A 24,798-nucleotide genomic window follows, 5' to 3' on the forward strand; every position below is an offset into this window, starting at 1 on the left:
GGATGAGATGGGAGGATAATGGGGTGTTGGTCTTGTGGCGGTGGAGGTGGGGAGGACAGGGCAGGCATGGCCAATGCGGTCAAAGGGAAGAAAAAACCCCTGAATGAGATTTCAGTCACAGAGAGAGGGTTAGCAGCACATAATTAACCAATGTCATCATGGACTTTTCAGTGTTCCCGATGATCAAGTTTCACTCTACATTCTATTACAGTCTAAACAAGGAATTCAAAGCAGTACAATTTCTCCAACTTGTCAACTTGAATTAAAATTGTGTCTGTAAACCGTACCCTGTCTATTTCACTCCATGTGTCCGTCAACGCCAAACAAAGGTTTCCAATGCTTTGTATCGTAGACGAGGACCAGGATGAAGGAACACTGCAGACAAATGAAAATCTCTCAGTTAATGAAGCATTGTTGTAAGTGGTAGCATAATAATCCAAGCATTCGTGCGCTCAAGGTTCAAGAGGAACATATCTCAGACCACACATGGCACATCTAGCAGAGCCGCTGCCTCACAGCACCAGAGACCCGGGCACAATCTTCATCTTGGGTGCTGTCGGTGTGGAGTTTGCACGCGTGTTCAGGTGTTCCTGCTTGCCCCCCATATCCACAAAGGCATGAGAGTTGGCGTTTAATTGCCGACTGTAAATTACCCCCAGTGTGCAAAATCTGGTGGGGGAATTAATAGCAATATGCAGAATATAAAGTGGGATTAGAGTAGTGGAGGATGAGTGTAGATGGGTGCATCGAGGTCATGGGCCAAAGGGCCATTTTCCACTTCTCCATCTATCTCCACTCTGCAATGAAAATCCTTTCAAGATACACCCATGAGATTTAGTTACTAATCAGTGCGAGTTTAATCTCCAAAGTCAAACACAAAAAAAGCATCTTCTCTCTCTAAATTATTGCCAAATTATCTCAGTCAATTACTGATCTGTGTGAATTTAATCTCCAAGTCAAAAACACAAAAAATCTATCTCTCTCTGTAAATTATTCCAAAATAATCTCAAGTCAATTAGTTTGCAATAGACTCAGCTGCAGGGTAAGGATGCCCATCGCACAGGAATGTTTTGGGCAAACATATCTTGACCATGGACTTTAGTTATAGAGTCAGAGTCATACGGCATGGAAACAGGCCCTTCGGCCCAACTTGCCCACACCAACCAACATGTTCCAATTACACTAATCCCATCAACCTGCATTTGGCCCATATCCCTCTAAACGGTCCTATCCATGTCTAATTGCTTCTTAAACGATAGTCCCTGCCTCAACGTCTTCCTCCCGCAGCTCGTTCCATATATCCTTTGCATGAAAAAGTTACCCCTCAAGTTCCTATTAAATCTTTCCCCCTTCACCTTAATCCTATGCCCTCTGGTTCTCAATTTCCCCACTCTGGGCAACAGACTCTGTGCCTCCACCCGATCTATTCCTCTCATGATTTTACACACATCTATTAGATCACCCCTCATCCTTCTCTGCTCCAGGGAATAGAGTCCCAGCCTGCTCAACCTCTCCCTATAGTTCACTCTGCAGTCCTGGCAACATCCTTGGTAATCTTCTCTGCACCCTTTCCACCTTCACAACATCTTTCCTACAACATGGTGCCCAGAGGAGCATGTTTCAGGAATTAAAATGTTGTTATTTCAAGTGACCTGCTTCCACTGGGTTGTGGATAGAGTCTGTACGTTCTCCTCAGAAAGTCCATTATGGAGTAGTGAAACATCAACTACAGAGACTTTTGATGTGATCTGTATTGAAAAGGATGAGCATTTCACACTCACCCATATCTGCTCCTTCCATCTCTAAGGAGAACTTCAATTGCACTCTTCTGATCGTCTCGATAGGAGACACATTTCTTTAATGCATCCAGAACAGTTATATCAGATGCCAGGATCGCAGATCCATCAAGTTCACAGACCAATCGACCGAGTGTGGTCACACTCTCCTTCGTCAGCTTGTTGCTGGTAATTCCCTGGATTTTTGTCAAAAGGTTAACATTAATTCTGCAGCATTTCACTGTACAAAATGCAACTCAGTCAAAACGTTCCCATTATTAAGACCGCTCTGGTTGTGTGGACTAACAATGCCACAATATATCAGCATATCAAGAAAGTGTCACATTTTTAGTCACAAAACGCTAGAGTAACTCAGCGGGTCAGGCAGCATCTCTGGAGAAAAGGAATAGGTGACGTTTCGGGTCGAGACCCTTCTTCAGACTCGACCTGAAACGTCACCTATTTCCTTTACTTTAAACCAGCATCTGCAGTTTCTTCCAACACAGGTAACATTTTTAACTGGTTATCAATCTAACATCAACTTCAGGTTTCAGCTTCAGCTAAATGGATCTCAAATAGTTCGCACACTGATGAACACACCAGTGTTTAAAAATGCTCATGACTTTAAACGGGAGGCTAAAACACAAAAGTCTTCTATGGGGCCACTGAGTTGAATAAGCCAGAACTCATCTGCCACTGAAATCAGGGAAAAGTTGTCCCCAGACCCGATTCTACTAACAATTCCTTCAAAATGCAAACTCTGCTTCTTGCCTTTCCAAATGGTCTTGGAGTTTTACTGAATATTATTGATCAGGTAAATGCTGGGGTTCACCTCCACCCAGTCACGCTGCATAAACATGAAAAGAAAGTAGGTTTGGGACGTAACAGTCAGCAACAATTGGGACTAGTATCTGACAACTGAACAATCAACAATTCATCGAATGTACTGAAGCGTTAGCTCTTCTGAATCATCCTACCACAACCAGAGAGCAGAGCTGAACCCCGATTATCTACCTCTTTGATGACCCTCGAACTTACCTTGATCAGACTTTGCTGGCTTTATCTTGTACTATACGTTATTCCCTTAAATGGCTCAATTGTAATCATGTATTGTCTTTCTGCTGACAGGTTAGCACAAACCAAAAGCTTTTCGGAACACGTGCCAATAAACCAAATTGAACTGAACTGATAAACCTCTTCACTTGCACCCAGTGCAATTATTGACAAAGTGTCAGGGTGGCACATTTATTATCAATTTAAACAGTGCGATCACAGGGAGGTGTGCCCAAGATAACGGGTTCATCAACCCCAGGTTTTCATTTGCTGAGCACTTCATCCTTACCAGGCAGGTCTTGGCATCATTCAGAATACTTTGCTTTCTTGCTGATACTTTCCGTAAGGTATTAACGTTCGATTTCCCAACTAATTTGAAGAACTCCCGGCAGTTGAAGTTGAACTGAGTCCTGAAGTGTTGATAACTACGAAGCAAAACATAAAATACACAAGATTATATTATTGATATGAAGTTATTCTTTCTTCTCTCTGCTCCCGACTGGCAGAAGATGAAGGAGTTTGAAAGTGTGCACCATCAGACTCAGGAACAGCTTCTTCCCCTCTATTATCAGGCTTCTGAACCATTCTTCCATAAGCATGGGTAATGTTTGATACACCTCTTCCCCATTATGGACATTGGACTTTGCCTATGGGATTGGTGCCCTATAATGCTGTGAACTATATTCTGCACACTGTATCTTTCCCTTTCCTTTACCTAATGTACTGGAATTTGACTTGATAGTCTTTATGTTTAGTATTTGCTGATTGGTATGGATAGAATGCAAAACAAAACTTTTCACTGTACCTCAGTGCATATGACAATAATAAATCTAATTAATCCTAAGAATCATTTACAATTTCCCAGCCCACATTTACATGCTTTCACACCCATCCCCACCCTGTCCTCCTTTGTAGGCTCCCTCATCGACACGCACGCATCCAGACATGCACACACATGGCCAAAACGCCTGATGCACAGCTATCCTCACTTCATTACCACACGATAGAAAACATACTTAGTGTCACAGAGTGATACAGTGTGGAGAGAGGCCCTTTGGCCCAACTTGCCCACACCGGCCAACATGTCCCAACTACGCTAGTCGTACCTGCCTGTGCTTGGTCTATATCCCTCCAAACTTAACCTATCCATGTACCTGTCTAACTTTTTCTTAAATGTTGGGATAGTCCCAGCCTCAACTACCCCCTCTGGCAGCTTGTTCCACACACACACAACCCTTTGGGTGAAAAAGTTACCCCTCAGATTCCTATTAAATCTTTACCCCTTCAACTTGAACCTATGTCCTCTGGTCCTCGATTCCCCTACTCTGCGCAAGAGACTCCTTGCATCTACACAATCTATTCCTCTCATGATCTTATACACCTCTCGAAGATCACCTCTCATCCTCCTGCGTTCCAAGGAATAGAGACCCAGTCTACTCAACCTCTCATTATAGCTCAGACCCTCTCGTCCTGGCAACATCCTTGTAAATCTTCTGTGAGCTCTTTCAAGCTCGACAACATCTTTCCTAAAATATGGTGCCAGGAAATGAACACAATACTCTACATGCGGTCTCACCAACGTCTTATGCAACTACAACATGACCTCCCAACTTCTATACTTGTTCTGAAGCGAGATGTAATTGTGGTCACTTTGCACCTAAATGGAATCTGAAATAGCAATACCTGGCATTTTTCTGTCTGTCATTCCCTGTGGAACAATCTTTTTGGAGCATTGCAGGGAAGTTTGGACCACAGGGTCTGATCAAGGATCATTCATTGTCTCTCCTTCCCCCTACAATTAGTCTATAGAATGGTCCCTACCTAAAAGGTCAACTATCCATGTTCTCCAGGGATGCTGCCTGACTTGCTGAGTTACTCCAGCACTTTGTGACCATTCAGAGTCTCGCTTGGTACAACTGGACATTAACAGTGCAACAATAGACTGGACCTCACTACATTAAGGTCCAAGGTTACTCTTTGTCCATCTGTCCCTCAGACATCCAACATGTCCTCACAGTACTGGCTAACCCATGCACTGATCTTACAGCCGATTCCCCGGTCAACCTCAGCCTTCTTTCTCCATTTGTTCAATTATCGTGAGCCTCTGAACGGCCAATGGGCCCAAACCTCCAACCCCTTGCTCCCGGCACAAAGCCTCTGACAAGCCATCCAACGACCTTGCTGCCCAAGGCTCTGGTCCTCTGATGGCTCACCCAATTAATCTGCCCCACACCATGTCCCCATTGGGACCACTGTTCACCCAGCCTCTCTCCCCCACACCCCTCCACATTGACTCAGTCTTGTTGAACGTGAGGCCCAGGATCATACATCACATCCATTGGGATGCACCACCATTTCTACCTCATACTTTCCAGATATAATTTAGTGTGAGTCCCTGAGATTTCCATTCCCCACACCATCTCTGTGCTTGGGCACCGAGGACAACTATCACAGTGAGGAATACACATAATACTTTGAGTCCATGTGCTCACGTTATGTTTCCATTAACTGATAACAGCAAGTACCCTGGTTTATGACAGATCTGGCAAACATCAGCATCAATGGTCTATTCAACAAATAACTTGGGGCCGTACAATGGCGCAGAGGTAGAGTTGCTGCCTTACAGCGCCAGGGACCCAGGGACCCGTAGGATAGTGATAATGTGCGGGCATCCTTGGTCGGAGTGGACTCGGTGGGCGGAAGAACCTGTTTCCGCGCTGTCTCTCTAAACTAAAGTAAACTGAGGAAACTGTTCCAAGGAAACACAACATACTTGAACAGCAGAACATCTGCAGGTAAGACATCCAAGGCGAGTTCAGTTCTTGCAGAAGTGAGTCTTCCAGCCATACATTCAAGCTGAAATGACAGACAACAACGTCACTTTGGGAACTGAAGCATGGAGATACTTTTATTCTCAGTTATTTTCCTCTCTACATCCCGCTGTAGTTTTGCTTCAGTAGTAGGTTAACTGGAGGTATCTTTCACGCTTCTTTGAATGTTCTCACCTGACTTTCATCAAGCACGACCTCTTTATCCTTCACTGCTTGAACGAGCTTCAGAAATGCTGGGAAAGGGAGGGTTTTCGTTGCACCACAACTAAAGCCTCTGAGGACAGCAGGCGACAATCTGGAACAGGTTGTGGCAATATTAATATCTAAACAGTCCACTTTTGTCATCACTTTAAAACCTTTAATCACAACCTCCACCCATTGCATTCCCGAATGATAACATCTCAGGTTGTGATTTTAGACGTTGTCAAAGCACGGGACAGAACATTCAGCTGGTGAACATAACTCTGGCAAAATCAACAAGTGCCCTTCATTCACAACAGTTTAATTACTGATGTAAATTGGCCGTCACACAAATCATTGGCTGTGTTAGAAACTACACGAGAACGCTCAAACTCAACTCAAGTGCACGAATGATGACACCAACACTCCTGCTAAATACATGGACAACAATGCCACATTGGGAGCTCAGGCATGGCAACCCTGAATTAGGCATCAAAAACGGCAGAAATTAAAAGAGCATTGCTTACGTCTCAAAATTGTTGTTGGATCTGACCACATCTTGAAAGAAAACGGCAGACTATGGAAGAAAAGGATTTGAATTAATAACTAATGTAACAGGGTTATGGAGTGTTCATACATTCACCGCTCACACAACATGAATGGGACAATATTCCCGACATCTAACGTACAATGGCATGAAGCAGCTGACTTTCATAAGTTAGATTATAGGAGCAGAATTAAGCCATTCGGCCCATCAAGTCTCCTCCTCCATTCAATCATGGCTGATCTATATTTCCGTCAACCCCATTCTCCTGCCTACTCCCCGTAACTCCTGACATCCGTACTAATCAAGAATCTGTCAATCTCCGCCTTAAAAATACACAATGACTTGGCCTCCACGGCCATCTGTGCAATGAAATCCACAGATTCACCACCCTCTAATTAAAGAAATTATCACTCATCTCCTTACTAAAAGTAAGTCCTTTTATTCTGAGGCTATGGTCTCTGGTCCTAGACTTTCCCACTAGTGGAAACATCCTCTCCACATCTACTCTGTCAAGGCCTTTCACTCTTCAGTAAGTTTCAATGAGATCTCCATCATTACAGCCGTCGTCCCTGCTGTAAACAACCAGATCATCTACCTGACTGGGAGTCCACCGTTTATTGTTGACGTCGCTGAGGCTTAGGTTGGAGGTTAACAGCACAGGTGGAATCTCTTCGACAAGAACAGATGTGATGTTCCTCACAGTGGCAGCTGGGTTGTTAACGTTTCTCAGCACCTGATTTACAACAAAATAGGATAGAATTTACGGGAAGACGAGAACTGGTATCACACAACAGCATTAACGTTGATAACATCTAGATAGACCGTGAGAAACAGATTGCGTTTTGTACCCGTGACAATTGCTCACCTGCAGAACACAGATCGTCCGTATAGATTGTGGTGCACTTCTAATATCCTCACCAAACCTACTGCTTGCGATGACATTGATCAATATCTTAGGATTAATACGTTGGAACACATTGCTGGGAATACCGACAACCAGGCTTCCCAGACCCAGCAGTCTATTCGTGTCATTGACCTGGGTGAAAAGTGAAAGGCAAATGTCACAAATTGACCATGCTATCAAGAATTCATTTTCAAGATTTGTGGCATAATATTGTGATTACCTCCCCCATTCCCCATGTCAGAGAATATTTAGTGAGAAATGACTGAAAATATTGGCTGATCTTCCCATTGCTTGCACCATTGTACATTTGGCATTAAGACCAAATACTGCTGTGGAAGAACTTAGCTTCTGCATGGGTCTACATGGTAGGCTGCTCTGGAAGGATAGATCCCATGGGATTCAAGGAAAGGTAGCTGAATGGATAGAAAATTGGCTTCATGGACTGGAACAGGGGGTGATGGTGGAAGGTTGCTTTCCGGACTGGAGGTCTGTGATTAGTGGTATGCCTCAGGGTTTGGTGCAGGGTCCATTTCTATGATTTGGATGAGAATGTACATGGCATGGTTAGCAAGTTCGCAGATGAAACAAAAGTGGGTGGTAATGTCACGAGTGAAGATGGTTGTCAAAAATTGCAGTGGGATCTTGATGGGTTGGGTAAATGGGCTGAGGAATGGTTGATGGAATTTAATACAGAGAAATGTGTGGTGTTGCACAGTCAATATCTTTACATGCAGCTCTTTGAAAATTCTTTGCTCAGATACAGATTTTAACCTTGTAAAGCAAATTCACTTAAGCACCAGAGGCTCGAGATAATATGAGCATTCATTTTATTCACTTGTTACTAATTGATTCATTACTGTTTTTTTCATTAACTTACTTGATAACCGTCTTTTAGTAGCCTGTTGACGATGGAATTAGCCTGGCCAATGTTCCAGCCTCTGACGCTGCCCAGGTTTGGCAGGGCTCGCTCCAAAGTGTTCCCATCAATTTTGTTAACCTGTGACAGCGACAGTCCGACTGCGGTTTGCCCCAAAGCGTTCAAAGTGCTGACTGAAAAGGTGTCGATTTTGCCCACTAAAACTACCGCCAACTGAAAGAATGAACAGCAAGGCATTAACACCGAGCATCTTTCACAACACCTGCTTCAGCAAAATGTTTTACAGGAAGTATTTCTCACCTGAAGCTGTTCATCTGTCGGACCTTCAGCGGGTGAGATCCCATTGGCAGTTGTGTTCGGGGACACACCAGGCTCACACACTTGGTTTACCTTCTCGATCACAGACAAGATTTCCTGTCCACTCAAGGGCTGTGAAGTACCGTCAATGAAGCAAAACAGAGAGTCTGGGAGGCTGCAAGAGATAGATGCCAGTCGCACAATGTGTGAGCCAATCTCACAGAGATGGAGTATTCTCCCTCCCTGGAGCTATTATAGAATTGTTACACAAGCAAACTTTGAAGAATCATCAAGATACTTTACACATCATCCCCCAACTTGCATCAGTTCCTAAGTTTTCCAATTAATATCTAATTTTACTGTGAAAGAGGAACTACCTTTAGACTTTATAGATATTGCTTGGAAACTGGCCCTTCAGCCCATCGAGTCTGCGCCGACCAGTGATCACCCCGTATATGAGCACTAACTTAAACTTTGTAGTGTGCGACAAACCGGAGCAACAGGAGAAAACCCACGTGGTCACGGGGAGAACGTAAAAATTCTGTACAGACAGCACCCGAGGTCAGGATCAAACCTGGGTCCCTGCCACTGTAAGGCAGCAACTCTGCCACTGTGTCACTGTGATGCCCCTTCATGAAAATTGGCTTTACTTAGTCTCTCTATATTTCTCAGTTGCTGGTAATTGGATTATTTACAGCTTTAAACACAAAACAATGCAAAGCCTTGAACTTGAGGAAGGAAGCCCCTCTCAACAAGCAAGACTACAAATAAGGTGACAGATTATTGTGGCATCGACTGCAATGCAATGTGACAATCAAACCATTTTAAATGGCACAGTGGTCAACTCTGGGACGACTGTGTACATTGGTCCACACATCATGAATGGTTTAAGGAAGTGACCCACCACCACCTTCTCAGGGGAAACCCGGATGATCAAGAAATGTTGTTCACACCCGCAATGCCCCCAGCCTTTTCACAATACAACATTAAACTGCTTCACTCCTGTCAGGGAGAGATGATGTCAAAGACCTACCTTAAGACAGTCACATTAGAGTTGTTTCTGACCAGCAAGTTGAGGTACAACTTTGAAACTTCACTGGGTAACGTCAGATTTGCCAAGAGTGCCAGGTTTTCAGGGTTTTCAGCAAATCGTTGAATCTGCACAAGGTTGAGGAGAAATTACAAATATTTAACTGGAAGAAGTCTTTTGATGACTAATCTTTGAAAGAAATAAAGATTCAGCTTCGTATTGGTGAAACACACTATGATGGATAACGTGGATTGTAAGAAAGCTTCCAAATCACAGATGACGTTTAATAGAATATTGTGTGGTTGCATCAAACTTGAAGCTTATTTTGCACTCCCATCAATTTTCTTATCCAAAGATTTCTGAAATGTGACTGGTTTGTAAGTTCCTGCTTTATTTGCTACTTCTAACAAGGATTTATACCTCTGGAAGGCTAACACTTAAGTTTGAGATATGAGAGACTGTAGATGCTGGAATCCCGAGTAAAATGCAAAGTGCAGGATGAACACAGCGGGTCAGGCAGCATCTGTGGAAGCAAAATACAGGCGACCTTTCCGCAAGAAATAGGAGCAGAATTAGGCCATTTGGTCCGTCCAGTCTACTCCACCATTCAATCTGGCCGATCTACTTTCCCCTCTCAACCCCATTCTCTCGTCTTCTCCCCATAACCTTTGACAGCCTTCCTGAGCAAGAATTTCACATTAGGACCTTACTTCCAAATTGAGTCGACCAGAATTGTCGACTGTCCATGCCCTCCCCAGATGCTGCCTGACCCACTGACTTCCTCCAGCACTTTGTGCTTTGTGAAATAGTTCATAAGTTCATAAGTTGTAGGAGCAGAATTAGGCCATTCTGCCTATCAAGTCTATGCCATTCAATCATGGCTGATCTATCTTCCCCTCCCAACCCCATTCTCCTGTCTTCTCCCTATAACCCCTGACACCCATACTAATCAATAATCTGTCACTCTCCGCCTTTAAAATATCCATTGACTTGGCCTCCACAGCCTTCTGTGGCAATGAATTTTGCAGATTCACCACCCTCTGACTCAAGAAACTCCTCTTCATCTCCACAGTTACATTTTTCAAAATTGATTTCCACAAGTAGCTGGTTACCCAGGCAACTCGATGTTTGACAATCCCAATCAAAAGTTTAAAGGAGAATATGTACCTCAGATTCATTATTGAAGAAGGACAGAAGATCCACCCTGGATATGTGATTCATGTAAAGCCCCAGATATTGAGCAAACCAGGCAGTGGAGTTCAGGGCGGGATCAGTAACATTATAGCACGTGGGCTTGGGACCTGTAAGAAAAATAATTCCACGTTAATTCTGTGGAAAATGAAAAGTCATGCCGAACATCATTTCCACGATCAAGCAGGAATTGCACTTCCACGCCCAACAGCAGGGACCGTTTCTTCCCAGCAGTATCAGGCAACCGAACCATCCTACCGCGACCCTTGGACTAACTTTGATTGGACTTTACTGGCTTTACCTTGCACTAAGCGTAATTGTACCTGTACACTATAAATGGCTCGATTGTAATCATGCATTATCTTTCTGCTGACTGGATAACAGGCTCCAAGAGCCTTTGTCGGCACCTCGACACAAGACAATAAACTAAACTAGAATTAACCAACTAAACTAGATGGTTATTGATAGAACTAATCATCATGTTCTTCGGTGAAGCACAGTTAATCTGGTTGAAGGTCAGGGTGTTGGTGAGTCAGGGGTAGATGGGGGATAAAGGAGGAAGAGCAGGTGAACCGAGTGGCATCTGGTCGCCCAAAAACATTCCATAAGTGGGGATACCGTCTCATTCACCTCGACATCTACCTCACTGTGAAGATTAGACGTTGTCTATCGAACTGTTAGGCTACAACACTGAGAACTATATTCTACATTCTGTATCTTACAGTGTGACATGGTGGCACAGCGTCAGAGTTGCTGCCTTACGGCGCCAGAGACAAGGTTTTGATCCTGACTCTGGGTGCTGTCTGTACGGAGTTTGTACATTCGCCCCATGACAGCATGGGTTGTCCCCGGGTGCTCTGGTTTGCTCCCATAGTGCATAAACGGACAGGTTTGTTAATTTGGCTTCGGTAAAAACTGTAAACTGTCCTTAGTGGGTAGGATAGTGCCAGTGCTCGGGGATCGCTGATTGGCGTGGAGACAGTCAATCTCTGTACCCTGGGGAGCAACTAGAACTCTGCTGATGGTTGATGAGAATAAGCTGTTCTTGAACCTGGATCTTATGGTTCTCGGGCCATCTTTGACTACGACGGGTCATAACAACTCCACCTCTGGAGCTTTTCAACAAGAAAGCGTAACGTCACCTTGCTGGAGATAAGATTTGATGCCCTCATAGATTTCCCTCTGTTTGTCTGCAGTAAGTTCACTGTAGGGAGCATTCAATGTTCTGACACTAAAGGAGAAATTCAAGAAATTTAATAACATTTAGAATATCATCATCAGCTTGACTACAGTTACTAAAGAAAACAATATAACTCACGACAATAGAACTGAAAGTGTAGCACCATACAATCCAATGGTAACATTCAATCAGTGTTTCGTTACATGTACACGTGGTGAGAGATACTCGATCAGTGCCAAGAATGACCAGGAACAAAGGAGGACGGAGATAGTGTTGGACATTGTCTGGTCCATCACGGGTATTGATCTCTCCACCATTGAAGAGACCTACAGGATGCACTGCCTCAAGAGGGCAGCCAATGTCAAAGATCCACACCACCCCAGCCACGCTCTCATCTCACTGCTGCTGTCGGGAAGAGGCATGGCCCAGAGAACCATAAGATCCAGGTGCAGGAACAGCTTCTTCTCATCAACCATCAGGCTCTTGACCCAAACCACACAACCCTAACTACAACCTTGCCCCAGCATCAAACTACTATGGATTTTGTATAAAATTGCTCAATTGGAGTCTGGTTATCTAGTCTAAATATTGATATGGTCATAAGTGATTGGAGCAGAATTAGGCCATTTGGACCATCAAGTCTATGCCGCCATTCAATCATGGCTGATCTATCTCTCCCTCCTAACCCCAATCTGCCAACTTCTCCCTATAACCCCTGACACTCAAAATAATCAAGAATCTATCTATCTCTGCCTTAAAAATACCTATTGACTTGGTCATCACGACTCTTGCGTTTATACAAATATATCCGCTGAAACAGACTCTCCATTCCTCTCTCTCATTCGATGATATGTAACACATTCAGTAACTAAGACATGAGATAGACACAAAATGCTGGAGTAATTCAGGCGGACAGGCAGCATCTCTGGATAGAAGAAATGGGTTACGTTTCTGGTCAAGACTCTTCTTCGAACATTTCGCACAGTGAAATTCTTTGCTGGTATACCCAATGTATACAAATAGCGGCCACCTACGGCACTGACAAATTTACAACAAGCACGTCGGGTTCTCCTTTTGTTCTCCCCCCTGCCCTCACGGCGGTCCCGCCATGACAGGTCCTCCATTGTTCTTCCCCGTCCCTTATAGCGGTTGCCTCACGCCCAGTTGTCCATTGTTCTTTCCCCACCCTCATGGCGATCCCTCCACACTCTCATCAGCCGTGGACCTCACTGTCGCCGCTGCCTCGATAAAGGCATCCGGCCGCGTTCCCAGTCCACAGCCGACTTCTGGCCGCACGGCCCGGCGGGAACCCTTTCAAGTTCACACCCAAAAATCACCACGACAATTCGCTTTATAAATCTACATTCTTTTTGACACAAAAAGCAGGATGTTGTCTGTCCCGTTGAGTTACTCCAGCTTTAAACCAGCATCTGCAGTTCCTTCCCACAAGACATGGGATTTTTTTTCAACACAATGCTCAGTTTCAATCAATCAGTTGACTGCACCTCAGAGATAACGCACTGAGAAAGCCAATCACTTGGGATGACTGACACACTTGAGGGGTTTACCCGTGGAATGTACATTCAACGTAGGTGTACTTACATTTTCCGGTAGGAAAGGCAGTCGATCCTCAGGCTGTTGTTGGAAGCCAAAAGGGCAGAAGTGATGAATGGCACATATGGAGTTAATCTGAACTGAAGCCATTGATCCACCTGGGTGACATTGAGCACAGGCAGACTGCTGGTGAACAGAGGCCACACACCCTCCAGGATCGCAGCTCGGTTAGCGGCTGAGAGTTTACTCTGGCAAAGGGAGAGGAAACAGGCTTCTGTTAAAATTGTACACCTTCAATTTAACAGAATGATGTGACACCTGAAGCTTTTGGCTTCTGTAAATTGTCCCTAGTGTTTAGGATAGAACTGGTGAACAGGTGATCGTTGGTCGGCACGGGCGACGTATCTCTGTCACACTGTATCTGTCAAACTAAAACTAAAGCCTGGGATGGATCCTGATCTCGGGTGTTGTCTGAGTGGACTTTGCACATTCTCCCTATGGCAGCATGGGTTTCCTATGGGTGCTCCGGCTTTCACCCACATCCCAATATCCTGCGGGTTTGCAGGTTGATTGGCCTCTGAAAAATTGCCCCTAATACGTAGGGAGTGTGAACGTGTGATGAATGGTCGACGTGGACTCGGTGGGCCGAAGGGCCTGTTTCCATGTTGTGTCTCCAAAATTAACACATCTTGTAAATTCTACAAATTCTCTTCCACAAGCACTGTGTGCTTTCAGTCAAAGCCTCCACACCCAGGACCAGTCCTATCATTATTCCTTCTGCGTGCGAAGCACTGGACCAAACACAAGGGTCACAAATCACACAACAACTTAAGGTGTCCCTATCTGTTTGAAAACCCCTCCATGTGATCAACACTACAACGTATGACAGGAAACATAAAAACAGCTGCTGCTCACGTCTTGGGTTCTTTCATTGAATCGGTCTATGAATGCAGCCAGTTTGTCAATGGGTTGGACAAAGGCTAACACTCTGGTCAGGATCTGGTTGTCATTAATGAATCCAGGCATGCTCAGCACATCAACCAAGTCACGGGGATCGGTAACATTGATCACCTGTAACAATAAGAATGACAATTTTACCTCCATGACCAGAAATAGTCCACATATCACACCTGGACACAGTGTCAAGGTTCCATTTACGTGTAAATGTATCGGAAAGCATCAGTGCTGTTAATAAGCACAAAAAGCTGGAGTAAGTCAACGGGACAAGCAACATCCCTGGAGAGAAGAAATGGGTGACATTTCGAGCCGAGACCCTTCTTCAGACCCAAAACGTCGCTCATCCTTTTTCTCCAGAGATGCTGCCTGTCCCGTTGAGTTACTCTAACATCTTGTGTCTATCTTCGGTGTAAACCAGCATCCGCAGTTCCCTCCAACACATCCGTACATTTAATATTGTCTCAAAAGAAAAATTAACAATCACTCATACTTGCATAAACCCAAAGGAATAATTTTGCTTTTACCTCAGGAGTCAGGAAAAATGCATCTGTCAGATTGAGCAAACCGGCAAAACTTTGGAAATAGTTTTTCACGTAGATGGTAACGCTGCCATTTTCAAAACAACGCAACGGGAATGCTGAGAGGAAAGAAAATAAATATGATGCATTTGACAAAAATGATACTTTATTCAGTGTAAATGTTTAGTTTAGTTTAGAGATACAGCGTGGACACAAGCCCTTCGGCCCAAAGAGTCCACGCCGTCCAGCGATTCCCACACTATCCTACACACACTAGGGACAATTTACAATTATACCAAGCCAATTAACCTACAAACCTGTACGTCTTTGGAGTGTGGGAGGAATCTGGAGCTTTCCGGAGAAAACCCACGCAGATTACTGGGAGAACGTACAAACTCCACACAGTCAGCGTGCGGCCTAAACGTCTGGAAGCTAAATTATGCCGCAGACTAACAACGACAGGGTGAAAGACTGGGGCATTGAGAATTACAAGTCAATTTCTCTTTGTTATCATTTACGAATGCCTTTCCATCTCACCTGTATTGTTGAGGTAACCAAAGATCCATAGTCTCAGCACAGTTTCCCGTGTTTCACGCGGCATTTCAGCAAATCCATAATTCAGGCCATTTAAGCTAAACAAATAGATATTAATGTCATTATTTGTCAAGCACCAGATCAATAGTCACCTTTCAACTGGTGAGAACAATTTTAGGATCCTTCCCAAATGATGCCTCAAACTTCAGCTAATTGAAAGGTAGTTCACCATAAAGATTGCCTGTTATACTGTCAGAAAACTCTGCCAAAGATTAGTATCGAAATAGCCTGAAAATGTTCCTGAGCTTAGCTCATCTTCCTCTTTCGTTTCACACCACCTCTCATCTTCAGAAGGATTAGCTCCTCACTGCAAAAATAACCCTAAAGACAATCTGCGACTTGCAGACGTGTAAAAGGCACCCGGGTGATTCTACTCACTCCGACCTGCGCGAGATAACCACTTATGAGGTGTTTGCGCAGTACTCAACCAAAACCAGAAACAGAATTACTGTTGGATCTTGGAATGACCCTTGCCTGTGTAAGGCACTGTGTACTGGGTGCTCCATGGCAGTGAACAAGTTAAATTGCCTTCCGCAGGGTCTGCTTCCTCGATACAACATGCAACAACAGATGATTGTAAAAGAGAGGTGTCCACTCACACTGCTCGGTAACCTTCACAGCTGATGTCCCTTCTCAGCAGCGGCACCAGCACCGACTGGGAAATGCCAGCAATGAACGGCCGGAGTTGCTCCTGGAACCACTTCCTCAGGAAGGCGGGACTGGTCAAGTTATCCCTGGTCCTCACCACCTCCCACAAGGCATTCAGAAACGTCATCTTTGTCATCAGGGGAATTAATGTTGTGTTCCGTGTCTGAAACAAAACACAACACGTCAGCGATGGAGACAGAGATTCCTTTGTAGAAACGACATCACACCTTTCATTAGTTCATAGGTTCTAGGAGCAGAATTAGGCCATTCGGCCCATCAAGTCTACTCCGCCATTCAATCATGGTGATCTATCTTTCCCTCTCAACCCCCTTCTGGGGTCCTGCCATCTCCCCATAACTCCTGAACACCGTACTAATCAAGAATCCGTCAATCTCCACCTTAAAACTACCTATTGACTGTGGCAATGAATTCCACAGATTCACCACCATCTGACTAAAGATTTTAATACATTTATTACCAACAAGAGGTTAACAGCACAGGTGGAAACTCTGGGATGAGAACAGATGGGATGTTCCTCACTGGTTGTCTCCACATCCACTCTATCCAAGCCTTTCACTACTCGGTTTACAAGGTGTTGACCGTGTATTTTGAACCATACCAAAGATTCTTACATCACTGAAAATGGTTCCCAAGTTCCCTCCCTGGATGAATTACCTTGTTGTTGAACATGTCCAGGGCCTCCATCAGTCTGGTTCCGTCAAGCTTCTGAATGAAAACAGTCAGGGCCATTTCATTCGACCTGTTCAGAGGCTTCAGGCCAGTGAAGCACTGAAACACATCTGACAAGAGGTCACTGCTTAAACCGAAAAGCAATAGCTTAGGCTGCAAAGGAAAAACGCTGCCTTAGATTATAACATCCCAGCATATTGGTGTTCACTATCAACGATGAGCAATAGTTCACCAACCAGCCATTCAAAGCACAACAGTTAAATGTACTCATGGAAGTCAGACACACATAGTCTTAATAGAGCACCTCTACAACATTTAACATTATTCATGGTGATCTTATAGAGGTGTACAAAATCATGAGAGGAATAGATTGGGTGGATGCACAGAGCTTCTTGCCCAGAGCAGGGGAATTGAGAACCAGAGGACATCGGTTTAAGGTGAGGAAGAAAAGATTTAATAGGACTTCAGAAGTAACTTTTTCACATAAAGGCTGGTGGGTGTATGGAACCAACTGCCAGAGGAGGTAGTTGAGGCAGGTACCATTCCAATGTTTAACAAATATTTTGACAGGTACATGGATAGGACAGGTTTAGAGGGAAATGGGGCAAATGCAGGCAGGTGGAAATATTGTAGATGGGACATGTTAGTCGGTGTGGGCAAGTTGGGCCGATGGGCCTGTTGCCACGCTGTGTGATTCTATAACTATGACTATTATTTAAGTGCAAACTGCCATTGACGTCTTTGTGTGAGATTCAAATCATGAAAATGCTTACCTCTGCACAAGCAAACTGTGTGATATTGAAGTTGCACAGTTGGCTTGCATTAACTGCAGTCAGGAAATCATTCATAGCCGAACTGTGCAAAGAAAATTAAAATTACTTTTACAGATGGAGAATAGTTGAGAAACAAACAACAAAACAACCTATTTTTATTGCACAGAGGGGGACATAATTAAAAAATAATCTTTAATTTCATGTCATCTGTCATTCCCAAGTGAGGCACAATAGTAATTGGGCACCACCAGTGATAGATGTAAGATAGAGGCAAAGTGCTGGAGTACCTCAGTGGGTCAGGCAGCATCTCTAGAGAAAAAGGATGGGTGACATTTGTTCCAAAGAAGGCTACCGACCGGAAATGTCACCAGTCCTTTTTCTCCAGGGATACTGCCTGACTTGCTGAGTTACTCCAGCACTTTTTGCCTATGTTTGGTATAAACCAGCATCTGCAGTTCCTTATTTCTCCACAATGACAGATGAAGTCAGGCACCAACAAGTTAACAGCGTGTCATGGGGGGATAGATAGAAAAGGCATTCACGTCAAATTCTTACCTGTTCACACTGCTGCACAATCTTGTTTCTGAAGGAGAAAGTATAAGAAGTTAATAACAGATTTGAATTATAACACTTGGATTAACTAGAGTAATCATTGTGTGTGATTATTTTTGCAAAGTAGTACTGATAATGTTTTATTATTCTTCATAAGTTCATAAGCTGGAGGAGGACAATTAAGGTATCCAGCCCATCAGGTCTACACCTCATTCAATCACCAGTCTTTGATAAAATGTAATCATTGCAAGTGCTCTCTGCTGTTTCGGAGACAGTTACCTGATGAATTATCTGGAATACCACCCTTCAAACCAAGTTTCCGGACTTCAAACTCAGTGTTTGAGGCCACCCAAAGCATCACGACCGTTTCATTCACGCCATCTCGAAGAGCTTGCAGGTTAAACCCGAGCAGGTCGATGATGTTCTGGGCGGTCAGATTCTGAGATGGAAACACAATTCATGAATGAGCAAAACAGGCAAAATATCGCACTTCATCAGGACTAATATCATCAGTTCAAATAGAGTTCATGGTTTTCTTGTTCATTAAGATTTCAGACAAGCCGGCTGTAAATGTGTGTTGGTAATGTGTTGCTAAATGTGTGATATGTTGGTAATCTGCGGCAGTGTTTCAGGATCAGAGGGTCCGTGCGGGCGATTGGCTGTGAGAGGGGATGTGAAGTATCGGAATTGAACGCGTTGCAATACTTAAGCAGTCAGAGGTTTGTCACCGACAATTTGTACCTGCACTTCTTCCGGATTCAAATTCTTGAAGATTGCAAACTCCATGTTAACTTCATTAATTGCAAGAAACCTCAAGTCATCAGTTGCGGCACCGCCTGGAGGAAGCAGAGACATTTCTCAGATGAATGCTGCAGCTCTGCACATTCACACAGCCTGGTGCAGCTCCAGCCAAGACCACAAGAAATTACAGAGACTTGTGGACGCAGCCCAGACCATCACACAAACCAACCTCCATTCCAGTGACTCCATCTACACCTCACACTGCCTCGGCAAGGCCAGCAGCATAATCAAGGCCTAGTCTCACCCTGATCACTCCCTCTTCTCCCCTCTCCCATCAGGGAAGAGGTACACAAGCATGCAAGCATATACCCCCAGATTCAGGGATATTATCAGGTGCCTGAACCATCGTATCAAGAACTAGAGAATGGTCCAGAGCTACCATCTACCTCACTGGAGATCCTCGGACTATCTCTAATCAGACTTTACTGGACTCTATCTTGCACTACATGTTATTCCCTTTATCTTGTGTCTGCACGCTGTGGATGGGTCGATTCTATTCATGTATGCTCTTTCCACTGTCTGGATAACACACGAGAAAGTGCTTTTCATTGAACCTCGCTCGGTACACGTGACACCAACCTAAATGAGATGAAATTAAACTAAATTAAACTAATCTAAACTAAACCAAACCAACCTATCAGATTGGATTGGATGCAAAGCAAAGCCTTTCACTGTATCTCGGTGCATCTTAATCTATGAGTAACCCAGATGTGAATTGGAAAAGCCCAGTCACCGTGGATCCCATACAGCTTAATCTTTCGGTTAAGCGACCATGAGACCACCATCAAAATCAGACTCAGGAGTAAAATAAAACTTTGATTGACTTACCAAGATACGCCTTGACCAGTTGATAGTATGGGATGGGTTTGTTTTGCTCAGAGCTCAGTGCCAGGACGGCCTGGTCGTAAAGGAGGTTTTTGACTGACTGAGGACAAGAAGAAAACTCCAGAGCCCCGGCGTCCCTGTGGGAGTGAGATTACATCGTCAGTCTCGGTTTGTGCTTCAACCCCCCCATTGCACCAGTTAGGAACTTGCGAAACAGAGAACAGAGAACTAGAACTAGGGTGATCGGTGCTCTCTGTACGAAGTTTGGGCATTGGACTAGGACTGGAGGGCAGCCAACATTTTAAGAAAGGAGGGAGAGAGAAAACAGGGAATTAGAGACCAGTTAGCCTTACATCAGGAATGGGGAAGTTTATTAAAGATGTAATAGTAGCGCATTTGGAAAGCAGTGACAGGATCGGTCAAAGGTATCACAAAATGCTGGAGTAACTCAGCGGGTCAGCCAGCATCTCTGGAGAGAAGGAATGGGTGACGTTCCCGGTCAAGACCCTTCTTCAGACTGCAGAACAGTCTCGACCCAAAACGTCACCCATTCCTTCTCTCCAGAGATGCTGCCTGACCCGCTGAGTTACTCCAGTATTTTGTGATACCTTCGATTTGTACCAGCATTTGCAGTTATTTTCCTCTACAGGATCGGTCAAATTCAGCATGGATTTATGAAGGGGAAATCATGCTTGACTACTCTTCTGGAATTTTTTGAGGATGTCACAAGTAGAATGGATGAGAGAGAGCCAGTGGATGTGGTACATCTGGAGTTTCAGAAAGCCTTTGATAAGATCCCACAAAATTAGAGCACATGGTATTAGGGGTAGGGTATTGACGTGGATAGAGAACTGGTTGGCAGACAGGAAGCAAATAGTAGGGATAACGGGTCCTTTTCAGAATGGCAGGCAGTGACTAGTAGGGTGTCCATGGCATTGTTCACGCTTGCCATGAACACCTTCCACTCTCCGACATCACAAGACCCAGTTCACCCAGTGACCAGAACAACGCCATCCGTTTCCCAACACCTACCAGTACCTGTATACGACAGACACCGCACCCTTGACCCACTGAAGCCCTCGCCCATTCTCAATGTCCTCAGTGGCCCCATTGACCCGTGCTGAGCATCCTCCCAGGTTTCCCTCTGCCTGAACTAACAATTTCATTTCCGCTCTTGCTCATGAATACTGGGCCATGGGGTGTTTCATCCTTGGTCATAGAGTCACAGCTAGTGTCATAGAGTCATACAGCGTGATTACAGGCCCTTTGGCCCAACTTGCCCACACCGGCCAACATGTCCCATCTTACACTAGTCCCACCTGAGGGATATTTAGTCCATATCCCTCTAAACTGGTCCTATTCATGTACCTGTCCAAATGCTTCTTAAACATTGCAATATTACCTGGCTCAACTCTTTCTTCTGTCAGCTCGTCCCATACACCCTTCACCCTTGGTTAAAAAAGTTACCCCTCAGGTTCCTATTAAATCTTTCTCCCTTCATCTTAAACCTATGTCCTCTGGTTCTTGATTACCCTACTCTGGACATGAGACCCTGTGCATCTACCCGATCTATTCCTCTCATGATTTTGTGCATCTCCGTTAGATCATCCCTAGTCCTCTTGCGCTCCAAGGACTGGAGTCCTGGCCTGCTCAACCTCTCCCTATAGCTCAGGCCCTTGAGTCTTGCCAACATCTTTGAAAATATTCTCTGCATCTTGACAACATTGGTCTTCTGTCGTTCGATTATTTTGCCTTTCCAGGCATCAATCAAGCTCTGAGCTGTGACACTCACGTCAGGTTTGCAATGTTCACCAGCTGCTCTCTGTCCAGAATGCACAAGTTGCCTCCACCAACAGCTTTCAAAGATACTGCATTAAGAACACCATTGAACTGGAGGTATTTTGTGATGATGACTTTAACCTGTAGAAATACATTTGGAGAACACAAAATAAATTACAAACGGCTCTGTGATGTTGGTTTTATTCTAAATTTAATATGCAATAAGATCTAAATAACTTTTCAGTGAAGGAATTATAAATTCATAAGATCTTGGAGCAGAATTAGGCCATTCAGCCTATCAAGTCTACTTCGCCATTCAATCAGGTCTGATCTATCTATCCTTGCCAACCCCATTCTCCTGCCCTCTCCCCATAACCCCTGACACCCATACTAATTCAGAATCTGTCAATATCCACCTTTCAATGACCATCTGTTGCAATAAATTCCAAATTCCGCACCCTCTGATTAAAGATGGCGCTGGTCCTGGACTCTCCCACTAGTGGAAGCATCCTCTCCACATTCACTCTAGCTACACCTTTTCACAATTCGGTGAGATTCACCCCCTCCCCCCCCCCCGCCCCCTTCATCCTTCTAAACTCAAGAAGTGTTTATTCGTTGAAACATCCATTGATGTAGATGATGGATAAGGACCAAAGTCTGGAGGTGTCCCTCCTAGTTTTGATAAAACTCAACCAAGATGCAAAAATCATCAGTAAACTTCAATACATTCAAAGCTCCGCTGCCCGTCTACTCACCCACACCCCGATCCGTGACCATATCACCCCCGTCCTTTATAAACTCCACTGGCTCCCCATCCCCCACAGAATCCAGTACAAAATCCTCCTCATAACCTACAAAGCCCTCCATAACCTGGCCCCATCCTACCTGACCGACCTCCTCCACAGGCACACTCCCACCTGCACCCTCCGCTCTGCTGCTGCCAATCTCCTATCCCCCCACATCCGGACCAAACTCAGATCCTGGGGGGACAGGGCTTTCTCCATCGCTGCTCCCACCCTATGGAACTCACTACCCCAAAACGTTAGAGACTCCTCCACACTCACCACATTCAAAACATCGCTGAAGTCTCACCTGTTCAGTACTGCCTTCAACCACTGAAGGTCACCTCACCTTCTGTCTCCTTTCTCTGTTCGTTTATTTATTTACTTATTTATCTATTTATTCATTTCCCTATGTTCTCTAAATCTCTGTAAAGCGTCTTTGAGTATATGAAAAGCGCTTTATAAATAAAATACATTATTATTATTATTATTATAAATCCTTTTGATCAGTGTCAGAATGTCTCCGCCAGTAGGGTGTCATTAAAACGTTGCTGGTGTCAGTACCGTTATGATTTCCTGCTCTCGCCTCAACAATGCAGAAAGTGTCTCCACTCGAGTGATATTCCAGCTGCTGATTTCCGTTGCATTGAACACGATGGAGATGTTGCCCAGCAGTTGTATCTGGTTTTCTGGGAGGCCACTGGAATAAATCTGAATGGAAATGTCAACAAGGTTAGCCTTCATTTTAGTTGTTAAAATTTGGCTGTAAATTCTGCTTTAGCTTGAAATGCCGAGCTACAATGTAATTCCACTTCTCTTCATTGCACCTTGAAGTTACCACCCCATGTGGTTTTTCCCTCCATGGAAAGATTTGGAACAGATATCCCACCAAGTTTCACATGACTCCCTGTCAAACCCTCATGGTGGAGCGATGATGGGAGAACCCTGGAACTGAGATCTGTATTGTTCTGTATTGTTGGAGGTGCCGACTTTTGGACAGAACATAAAACTGAAGCCTTTCCTGCCTGTTCGAATTTGGCCAAAACCCCATTATTTACGTTAGAGATACAGTGCAGAATCAGCCCACCTAGTCACAAGCACTATCCTACACACACTCAGGACAATTTACAATTTTTATCGTACCCAATTAACTTACAAACTTGCATGTCTTTGGAGTGTGGAGGAAACCGGAGCACCCGGAGAAAACTGACACGGTCATGGGGAGAAAGCACAAATTCTGTACACACAGCACCCGTAGTCAGGATTGAACCCAGGTCCGTGGCGTTGTGAGGCAGCAACTCTGTGCAACCCCTATTGACTCTAGTTGACAACAAAATAAATGGAAGTACCAGGTTCCTGAACAATATGTATTTAGGGTGGATATCATTGACACAAAATACAGGGTTTTTATCTCCTTTTAATATCTTTTATTTGGTAATCATAAATTACATTGGAGCAGAATTAGGCCATTCAGCCCATCGTGTCTACTCCGTCATTCAATCATCTGATTTATTTGTGATATCTTCTATCACAAAGTGGTAGGGGTGGCACGGTGGTGCAGCGGTAGAGTTGCTGCTTTACAATGCTTTTAGCGACCCGGGTTCGATCCCGACTACGGGTGCTATCTGTATAGAGTTTGTATGTTGTCCCCGTCATCTGCGTGGGTTTTCTCTGAGATCTTCGGTTTCCTCCCACAATCCAAAGACATACAGGTTTGTAGGTTAATTGGCTTTGTATAAATGTATACATTGTCCCCAGTTTGTGTAGGATAGAGTAAATATGCAGGGATCGCTGGTCGGTACGCACTGGGTGGGCCGTAGGGCCTGTTTCCACGCTGTATTTCTGAACTAATCTAACTTATTGTGTGATTCTCATGGTCCCCGAAGTTATATCAGCACCGTGGAATAATCAAAAGCAACAAACATCATCAATGAGTTGTTCTTCCTCTGTCCTTACACAGAGATTACATACCTGTAGAAGTCTATTTTTCAGCACTTTCAGCTGTGTTTGATCAAAGGCAAGAGATCCCAGTTGGAGAATGTTATCTTTCAGCACAGCATCACTCAAACAAAGGTCCAACTGGGCCGCATTGTAGATTGCAGGCGTCAGGTCACTGATGTCCTCGGGACCTATCACTCCCTCTGTACAGACTGCAAATACAAACCTCTGTTAGTTGATGGAGGTGCAGGAAAGGCAGATTAATGCTGTGGGTTAAGGGGTTTTCGGATGGGATACAGGTGCTAAAAAGGAGGGGTGGTAACAATGTGTTCAATATATGGGAAGCTGTGGGAAGAGATAATGTATTGAAAGGACCATTAAATGAACCGATACACCATCCATTACCCTCAATCCCTCCAACTCCAGCACACCGTGACTGCCCAGTACACCATTTGACCACTCCTCCCAACCTTCACCACCAAGCAGGATGAGGGCAACGGGTGAATGGGAACCTGAATCCAT

General features: G+C 44.4%; 1 protein-coding gene across 1 annotated transcript; it reads right to left on the minus strand.

The window, feature by feature from the left end:
- Window positions 1–512: 512 nt before the first annotated feature.
- Window positions 513–24,798, minus strand: LOC144591249 (uncharacterized). Its single transcript, XM_078395527.1, has 28 exons — window positions 24,747–24,798; window positions 24,310–24,488; window positions 22,903–23,049; window positions 21,570–21,697; window positions 19,781–19,914; window positions 18,893–18,987; window positions 18,431–18,590; window positions 18,155–18,182; window positions 17,600–17,681; window positions 16,812–16,925; window positions 16,088–16,299; window positions 15,432–15,526; window positions 14,901–15,013; window positions 14,335–14,490; window positions 13,468–13,667; window positions 11,828–11,916; window positions 10,662–10,795; window positions 9,498–9,622; window positions 8,468–8,639; window positions 8,168–8,380; window positions 7,252–7,422; window positions 6,982–7,119; window positions 6,367–6,416; window positions 5,834–5,954; window positions 5,602–5,684; window positions 3,118–3,253; window positions 1,782–1,972; window positions 513–669 (listed from the first exon to the last, which is right to left on the minus strand). The coding sequence occupies exons 1-28, from the start codon at window positions 24,796–24,798 to the stop codon at window positions 513–515; spliced, it is 3,675 nt and encodes a 1,224-aa protein (XP_078251653.1).

This window comes from Rhinoraja longicauda, unplaced genomic scaffold, assembly GCF_053455715.1.
Source record: "Rhinoraja longicauda isolate Sanriku21f unplaced genomic scaffold, sRhiLon1.1 Scf000757, whole genome shotgun sequence".
Classification (NCBI taxonomy): Eukaryota; Metazoa; Chordata; class Chondrichthyes; order Rajiformes; family Arhynchobatidae; genus Rhinoraja; species Rhinoraja longicauda.